We start from the raw sequence: 9,138 nt of genomic DNA on the forward strand, positions 1-9,138 counted from the left end.
CTGGTCTTATTCAGTTATTATTTTTGAAAAATCCACTTATTTATTCAGATGACGATTTACAAACATATAAAGCTATATTAATTCAAACATCGGCGCATTTAACTACTGGCAAAAAAAAAATTAAAAAAAACAAGAATTGCCCCAAGTACTTAAAAATTATTAGTAAATTATTCCCATCCGGTAGTGGGTTATCTATGAAATTACAAAAACATAGTTTAGTATACTGGAACGATCCCAATGAACTAGTCGCTCGATTGCGTCTACTTCTAGCGTCAAAAGCAGCTGGCAATACAGGAGTTTCAAACGAAATACTTTCGATTTTTGAAGAATTGCATGAAGCTGGTTTAATAAAACGAATTCCAAATGTCTAAACGCGATATAGCAATAGAACTTCACAAGCCAGCAAGGAAAAACTTCACTAGACGTAGAGTTAACGTATATGGGAAAAATGATTTATGGCAAGCCGATTTGGTTGAGATGATTCCGTATTCAAAGAAAAATAAAGGTTACAAGTATATCCTGACTGTGATTGACGCTTTTACGAAATTTTCCTGGGCGAAACCATTAAAGTGCAAAAGTGGTAAAGAAGTAACTGGCGCGATGGCTACAATATTACATGATCGTTCACCAAAACTTTTACAAGTCGATAACGGAAAAGAATTTTATAACACAACTTTCGACGCTTTGATGACCAAGTATGGCATACATAAATATTCAACTTTCAGTATTTTAAAGGCATGTATTGTGGAACGCTTCAATCGAACTTTGAAACAAAAAATGTTCAGAGAGTTCACTGCACGTGGTTCACATGACTGGATTTCTATCTTACCATCGTTAATCAACGAGTACAATAATTCGCTACATAGGACTATTGGAATGACGCCAGTACAAGCAGAAGCCAACCCCGCATCAGTGGAAATAAAGCATCGTAACATTAATAATGTAAAAATTAAATTTAAAGTTGGCGATAAAGTTCGCGTAAGTACTCAAAAAGGTTCGTTTACAAAAGGTTATTTGCCCAACTGGTCTACGGAAATATTTGACATTATAAAAATAAATAAAACATTACCCGTTACATATCAATTACAAGATTATACTGGAAAACCTATTGCAGGTTGTTTTTACTCTGAAGAAATTTACAAAACCAATTACCCTAACGAATTTTTGATCGAAAAAATTTTGAGAAAAAATAAAAACCAGGTGTTTGTCAAGTGGTTAAGATTTGATAACACACACAATACTTGGATTAATACGCGTGATATTAAAAAATAGAGTCAGTCGTATTATAACTATGAACGTGTTTGGAGGTCCTCAAGCTATAGAGTCAGTCGTATTATAACTATGAACGTGTTTGGAGGTTCTCAAGCTGGCGATACTAAAAGGATTATTTCAGATATTCAATCAAGTAACAATAAAATTCTAAACGATGTGAAATTCCATCAGAAAGAAATTGATACTTTGAAAAGTAATATTATTGATCTGCATGTAAAAATACAATTGTTGGAAAATAATATTCAGACAAGTAATAAGTCTATATTTGATTACGAAAATCGTATGTCAGAGCAAATTAACAAGTGGGCTGAAACTAGTACAGCACTCGCCATCCAAGGGCAAGACGTGAGCCAGTTAAAAGCTGAAATAAATCGTATAACCGGAATATTTGATGAAAATTCATTACCGAATCATGGAACATATATTTCAGAATTAAATTCACGTTTGGAGATTATCGAGGGGAAAAAAAATAAGGAAAAAAAATAATTTAGTACAATATACTTACTAGTATCATATTGATGCATACTTCAACGTCCTCTCGTATCTAAAAATATTACCAGACATTTTTAAATCAATATACCTGTAATTATGTCGTCTGCCATCATAGACGTTCAATGTGTTCTTGGAGTAGGCAATAAATATTTTGTTAAAGAAATGTCTATAGTCGACACAGAAACATGGGCAACTCAGCATTGGATTTTTAAAAATTCAAAATCTATGCAAGACAACAAGAGTCGAAAAACAAATAAGTGGTTGGAACGTAACTATCATAAACTATCTATAGAATATGGTGATGTAGAGTATGAAGAACTGTGTAAAATATTGAATTCATTGAAATTCAGTTGCATTTACGTAAAAGGTGAGCAGAAAAAACAACTTCTTAGTGGATTTATACCTCAAGTCGCTATCATCAACATCGAAGACCTAGGTTGTCCACGTTTAGACCAAATATGTGATGAAGAAACTCTACCTTGCTGTATTTTTCATATGGAATATAATCCATCACAATGTACATTCTATAAAGTATTTGCTATAAGGAAATGGTTTATAAATAATTCTTAAATGTAATTATATACTTAATAAACACAATAATATTATATTTTACATTGATTTTTTTTTTTTTATATGTTAACAATATATTTACAAAGTATTTACAATTGATATATACAAAGGATGTTTACAATTATTTACATAAAACTTTATAAATATGACAAAAATATATACACAAAGTATGTATACATAAAACTTTATACATAACCAATATATTTATAAATATGACAAAAAAAAAAATATATACAATTATTTACATAAAATTTAATATCCTCTATCCTCCATCATTTCAAGCAACTCTGCTTCTAAACGGTCAAGTTCTTCAGCTTCCCTACAAAATTACATAATAATATTAGTAAATTAAAATAAATATTTATTCGTTTAACTCACTCTATACGAAAGTGACCGTGAGCCAAGGTATTAATTTGATTCTCAAGCACAATCCTTTTATCATCACTGCGGTTAAGAGCAAGTTTTACTGTTGAGATGGTTTTTATTTCATGTTTAAAAGATCTAAGTGATGTATTTATTCTAAATGGTGTATATTGATTTGTTGTTGCAGTGATTCCTGTTAATTTAAACTGATTACATTGCATAACTGCTAATTTTCGTGCTTTATCCTCATCATCTGGTGTACCACGCCAAAACAAACATTTCTTATGATCCTCAAACGTCATATGATGCTTCACTACAGGTGCTCGGATACCTTTGGCTTTGATTATGTCATTCTTACCAACGATCCTGAACGAATATGACTTAGCTTTTAAAGCTATAAATTCACTAATAACTTCACCCTCCGCCTCATCAGTAAAAGTTCCGGGCAATTTTTTCCTCTCAATACAATAGCATGGATGGTCAATCGGTAAGTTTGAAGTATCCATCCGTTTTAAAAGATTGGGCTTGTTTAATAAATCAGCGTAGAAATCTGCTGTCTTTATGTAATATATCAATGAATCTAAAAAAAGTGCATATTAGCATATAAGTATGAAAACAATATAAGTATATATAGTACCTGTATCCGTATACATCAATTCAATGTTTGAACCATAACTCTTAATCATATAGTTGTAGTGGAAATCATAAATTAATGTCTTTGATATGTCCAAAATCGAAAACCCCACATATATTGGCTTATCAAATTTCAATTCATCCATGTCTAAATGTATTGCCGCTAGGTTTTGACTATAAATTGTAATATCTCTAAATGTATTTCGGTTAATTAATTTTGCGCACGTCTTATCATCAGACACCAATTTCATTTTCAATCTATTACGAACATTTTCCATCGTCTTGCCTGGAGAATTAAAAAAAAAATCAATAATTAAAACAAAAATGTGAAAGTTTTAATATAAGCTTACCAAAGACTGCATTGTTCATTAACTTGAAGAACTCTCTTTCAAAATCATTCCTTGCATTCTTTCTCATATTGGTGTTCAATTCAATATATTTTGAGAGCCATGCTGATTGTTTAAATTTAAAAACTCTATGTACCTATTAAATTATAATAACATTACATTTTATAATAAATATTATAATAACTAAATTGTTACCTTTTCCAATATTAATCCAGCTTTCAGAGCTTGTTTTAATGCCATGTAATGCACAACGTAGTGTTTTTTAGGTTTCAGATTGGCCACGAGTTTTTTTATTTTCGATCCAGGAGGGATTATCCTCTCTGGAAGGTAAGGTAAATCATTATGCTTGTCATGTAATGATTTAGGGTATGAAAGGTCAACTTCTAACGAATATCCGATCTCTGACGTTTCGTTTGAATTTTCCAACAATTTTAAAATGTTTTTAACGCTTAGATCTCCTTCATACCATGAAAATCCGTCCTTTGGTAAAAATTGACTCATTGCCCAGCCGTAACTAAAAAAATTATAAATAAATTATAAATAAATTATAAATAAATTATTACATAATATGATACACACAGATTTGTTGCATCCAAGTATGCGATCCATGAGTTAGGCTTTGAGGGATCGTAGTCTGGAACCTTGCTATTGTTCGCCCGAGCATATCGCATACTTGCTTGTGTAAGTCCACCACGGACTCCAGCTTCCATCATTAATAATTGGTCATAATCCGATAAAAGCTGTAATTGAACTTTGGTATATTTCAGCATACAATCGAAAGACATCCCAGGTGCAGTATAATAATAATTTGGGTCCAAGCCATACGTGTCCAAACATAGATCTCTAAAGTTTTCAAAAACGTCGCAAAGAAGCATAACATCAACTTTCATATACCAGTCGCTATATTCACCTAAGGTATTAAAGTTGAAATGATCCCATACTCTTTTTGCATATTCATAATCTTCATCACATAAGTCCGTTTCGGTTAATGTATTATAAAAATCCTCTTTTCTCGGTAAAATATTCTCGTCTAATTTTTCCCATCCGTCCGTATATTCATAAGGGTAGACTCCTTTCCTTGTGACCAGATCCATGTCAGTGCTATTAAATATTTTTCCCGTCTCCCTGAATTTTGATTTGTCTCCTTTAGCTAAATTTATTACTAGTTTTTCCAAACTCGTTGCCATAAATCGGAAAGTATCGACAAAACGAATTTGAAAATTGTTTGAAACGTATTTCGTAAAAGAGATAAATTTTTCTTCAGTGTTTGGTATTACATTAATAGATTTTGTATCTAATCCTAACTGCAATACTAAAAAATGAGAATCATATCCTGACAGGTTATGGAAAAAAATAGGGACAAAATTAGGTTTCACCATTTGCAAATTACATTTGCTACAAACAGTTCCTCTGTATTTTCCAGTCAAATGGTCATGATCCCTAACAGGTAAATTATTATTATTATTAAATTTTGATTTGCATAACGGACATGTTCCTCGGTCTGCGATTTCTCGATGTAATTTTTTTTCGTCTTCAGACATTTTAATTGGTACGTTTGTGTTTAATATATTTTCTATCTTAAGTGCAACTTTGACAATTTCTTCCATAAACTTTTTGGCTACGTCACCTTTCCCCATACTCGAATTTCCTCTAAAAATAACTGGACCCGTCTCTATATCAAATTTTTCCAACAACTCCACCGGTATATCGTCGTTTGGTTTCACATAGTAACAATAGCTCATCACATCATGGTGGTGAATAATTCGAGTATTTTTATAATTATTATTTTTCTTCATCGTTTTTTTCTAAAATTGCCTCGAAGTCGGCATGTATGGCAAAGGGGTGCTTACGTGTCCGGTTAAAATTTTCAAATTTCATAAACGTATTTGTACTTGGAAGTATTGGTAGTAGTGGCTTATTTTTGTCGCAATTTAATTTATGATCTTTTAATCGTTGTTCCGCGCTAATTCCACAGCGATTAATTCCGAAGTATGCCTTAAAACAGCGCTTACATATCAATACAGCATGCCCGTTTTGCGACAATTGTGCACTAACTAATTTAGTAAAATTTGTTATTCGACAGTAATGTTCTTTACCTGACCCGTCTCCAAATAACAATAAATCATGGTGGTCATTTTTTTCGACCTCACAGACTTTAACGGGATATATCATATAGTTCGGTAATTTTTTTTTTAAATTTTTTCTTTTTGATATTGATTGTACATTGTTTTTATATGTAGGCTCACCTTGTTTTATGCTATATACATTAACCGAAACATTATTTAATTTTTCAAATTTGCTGATATCTTTCATTGTTGGGGGGAAATTTATTTTGGAAAAATCATAGATATGTTCTACTGCTGTATAATTACATCCTATTCTTTCAGCATGCACAGGATTTACATGTTTCGCTAATATACTATATTTAAAACATTTGTTATCATTATTTTGTACATTAACGGTTGCTTTTTTGTTTTCGATGAATTCCGGTAATGGCAAATATGACGCGCCTCCTAATGTTTTATGCAAGTTTATATTTAATATTATGCCATCTATGCTGTCTAATGAAAATCCGCTGCCTTTAAGCGCCATTATCTCCTGTTCTTTAAGTATATTGTTAAAATCTAATTCTATCATTTCATCTATATCATCGACGTTAAATATAGCTCTTGACCTGGTTTTAAACGCACGGTTTTCTTTTATGTCGGTGTTCGGTTTAATGTATGTAGCCTCCAGTTTAATGTTATATTTAATCGGCGACTGGCGAAGTGCATCGTCAATTATTTTGGCGATTTCGGGCTTTGAAATTAATAGAAATTCTAATGTATCTTTAATATCGTCAATATTTTTTTTAAAATATTCGGTACAAAGCCCCTTAAACGCGGACTTTGTTTTGACGAATTTAGATGATGTTGTTGCGTTCATACGTGCACGTTTATTTTTTACATTCGGAAAAGAATTTTCGGTATATTTACGTTTTCCTAATAAAAAAAAAAATATATAACGCTTGAATTTATTATTTCTCATAAAATGACCCTACATAAAATGACCCTACATAAAAAAAAACGCTTACCTTGTAAATAATCGATGTCGATCGTAGTAAACAGTTCATTATATCCATCATCATACCATTCATTAGACTTGTTATCAGGTACATTTGAGGGATAGTCATCTTGTTGATGTGATGATCCTGCCGGTACGTCTGGTGCAAATATTCGTGGTGCGATCTCTATATGATCACTACGGGCATGTATTGGTTGAACTTCGGGAACGTCGACTTGCAGGGTAAGATCTTCCTCATTACCACCACGACAAGCCGTGGCTAATTGAATTCCTTATTAAGTAAATTAATAGTAAATAAACAATTATGTAACAGGATAATAAGTACATACCATGAATTAATTTTAAATGACGTCTCAAGTTAGACCTGTCCGTAAATCCGCGTGTACACTCGGTACAGGTAAATCGTATACCTATGTGTGTTTTATGATGTCTAAGCAAATTGTATTTACGATTAAATTGAGACGGGTACTGATTGCATTTAAACATTTTGTAAGTTAAAATATATTACAACTTGTTAAAAAAAAAAAATCGATTTGTTAAAAATCGGTATAAGTGATAAACGACGGCAGCCGCGCAAATGTACGTGTGTGCACAACGGGAGAAATGCTTAACACTGATCGGTGTAACACTGCATTTGTACACAAATTTAAAACCCAGGAATATGATCCTAAGAAGGGGGTCTTTTCTAAGCAGGTATACGTCCGGTCTACCTGCCGTGGAATCTTACATTTTCTTTGACCAACGGCTACCGGCATATATGTAAAAGATTTTTATGTACCTATACAAAGTGAAAACCACCCGCCGTGTTTACTCCCTTCACCTTTAACAATAGACATTGGTCTTTCTAAAATATACAGTTTAAAATAATAATAATTCAAGTATGTATGTTAAAAAAAAAAAATATTATTTATTTTTAAAATAATTAAAGTATGTTAATAAAAAATATTATTTATATTTTTTTTAAAAATAACTCATTAATTTCATCATAATCACTACCCCACGCCTCGTACTTGTCCATATGTTTATAGAGTAGCTCGTTGTTTCCATCTTCGCTCCAATCCATTTCGACTGATGGCTGATCTGAATGCTGCGTAGTGTTTAATAATAATTCACCAAATATTAAATTCTCATGTTCCTGAAGCGGTACAAACTGTATTTCATCGTAAGTCGGTGATGGTTGTTGCAATCTTCTAGAGGTATGAGGAATTAACATATTCGGCGAATATATAGATGACAATACATCGTTGGAAGCCTCAAGTTCAGGAAATAAATCTGGAGATACTATTACGTCGTTCGAAGCCACAAGTTCAGCATCGTAAGTAGGTGATGGTTGTTGAAATCTTCTAGATGCATGAGGAATTAACATATTCGGCGAATCTATAGATGACAATACATCGTTGGAAGCCTCAAGTTCAGGTAATAAATCTGGAGATACTATTACATCGTTCGAAGCCTCAAGTTCAGGTAATAAATCTGGAGATACTATTACATTGTACGAAGCATCACGTGGTGACAATAAATCATCTTGCGGCGGCGGCGACGGCGGCGGCGTATTTCGTGACGGTACACGAATTGGACTCGAAAAAACTCGTTGCCAATTATTTATCGGGGGCGAGACCTGATGAGATGAGTATCCGCTATCTCCAGATTGAGTCTAAATAATTATTTTTATTATATATATATTTTATTTTTTTAAAACATAAACTTACCATGGCAGCATATCTGAACTCGTTCGGCTCCCTCTCGTTGCGCTGAGCATCTGGACTAAAATCCAAGCGCTGAGCATCTTGACTAAATACTGGATTTGGGTCCAGTTCCATTAGCTGTTGATGACGTCTAATTAATTCTTCATATGAGCTATTGTCCCGTGATAAACTTGGTGATGATGATGATAGCCAATAAAACCGCTGCTCAGCTTGATTGTTTGCGTTTTGATCACTACCACTAAGTGATGAATTAGACATCTAAACCCAGTATATGCAATTTTAAAAATAATTAAAAATAATTAAAAATATAATACAGAAAAAATAAACTTACATTTATTTTTGCTGGCGTTCTTCTTGAAAAATAAACAGAGTAAAATATTGAACGTGTTTCTCTGTTATATGCTTATAAGAAACTGATGAAAAATATTTTACCATATTCTATGTGAGGGAGTAAACAACGCGGGTGGTTTTCACTTTCTATAGGTACATAAAAATCTTTTGTATGTGTGGTGGTACATTACAAATTGTAAGGGTTGACAATACTGACCAGTAAATCACATTATATTGGGAGGCGTATTAACAATAGTTATATGAATAACATCACCTGCCGCATACTGCCCAGTATTAAATCTCATTATATTAGGCGGCACATTAACAATAGTTATATGATAAAATATGAGAAATTGAATAAA

The 9,138-nt window shown here is 32.4% G+C and overlaps 2 protein-coding genes across 2 annotated transcripts; both read right to left on the minus strand.

Moving 5' to 3' along the window:
• Positions 1–2,520: 2,520 nt before the first annotated feature.
• Positions 2,521–3,845, minus strand: LOC103309046. The gene is made up of 4 exons (XM_029487192.1): positions 3,681–3,845; positions 3,335–3,616; positions 2,713–3,277; positions 2,521–2,653 (listed from the first exon to the last, which is right to left on the minus strand). The coding sequence occupies exons 1-4, from the start codon at positions 3,745–3,747 to the stop codon at positions 2,587–2,589; spliced, it is 981 nt and encodes a 326-aa protein (XP_029343052.1). The 5' UTR covers positions 3,748–3,845; the 3' UTR covers positions 2,521–2,586.
• LOC115033727 lies at positions 3,791–5,487 on the minus strand. The gene is made up of 2 exons (XM_029487191.1): positions 4,257–5,487; positions 3,791–4,191 (listed from the first exon to the last, which is right to left on the minus strand). Exons 1-2 carry the CDS (start codon positions 5,471–5,473, stop codon positions 3,861–3,863), a joined length of 1,548 nt encoding a protein of 515 aa, XP_029343051.1. The 5' UTR covers positions 5,474–5,487; the 3' UTR covers positions 3,791–3,860.
• Positions 5,488–9,138: the final 3,651 nt, after the last annotated feature.

Source organism: Acyrthosiphon pisum, chromosome A1 (genome assembly GCF_005508785.2).
Source record: "Acyrthosiphon pisum isolate AL4f chromosome A1, pea_aphid_22Mar2018_4r6ur, whole genome shotgun sequence".
Lineage (NCBI taxonomy): Eukaryota > Metazoa > Arthropoda > Insecta > Hemiptera > Aphididae > Acyrthosiphon > Acyrthosiphon pisum.

Excerpts from the sequence above, each read along its gene's own strand:
- LOC103309046 (XM_029487192.1), bottom strand. The coding sequence starts at position 3,747 with ATGAGAAAGAATGCAAGGAATGATTTTGAAAGAGAGTTCTTCAAGTTA. Across the intron at positions 3,617-3,680 it reads AATGAACAATGCAGTCTTTG|GCAAGACGATGGAAAATGTT; the intron begins GTAAGCTTATAT and ends TTAATTCTCCAG. Across the intron at positions 2,654-2,712 it reads CACGGTCACTTTCGTATAGA|GGAAGCTGAAGAACTTGACC; the intron begins GTGAGTTAAACG and ends GTAATTTTGTAG.
- LOC115033727 (XM_029487191.1), bottom strand. The coding sequence starts at position 5,473 with ATGAAGAAAAATAATAATTATAAAAATACTCGAATTATTCACCACCAT. Across the intron at positions 4,192-4,256 it reads TACTTGGATGCAACAAATCT|TTACGGCTGGGCAATGAGTC; the intron begins GTGTGTATCATA and ends TAATTTTTTTAG.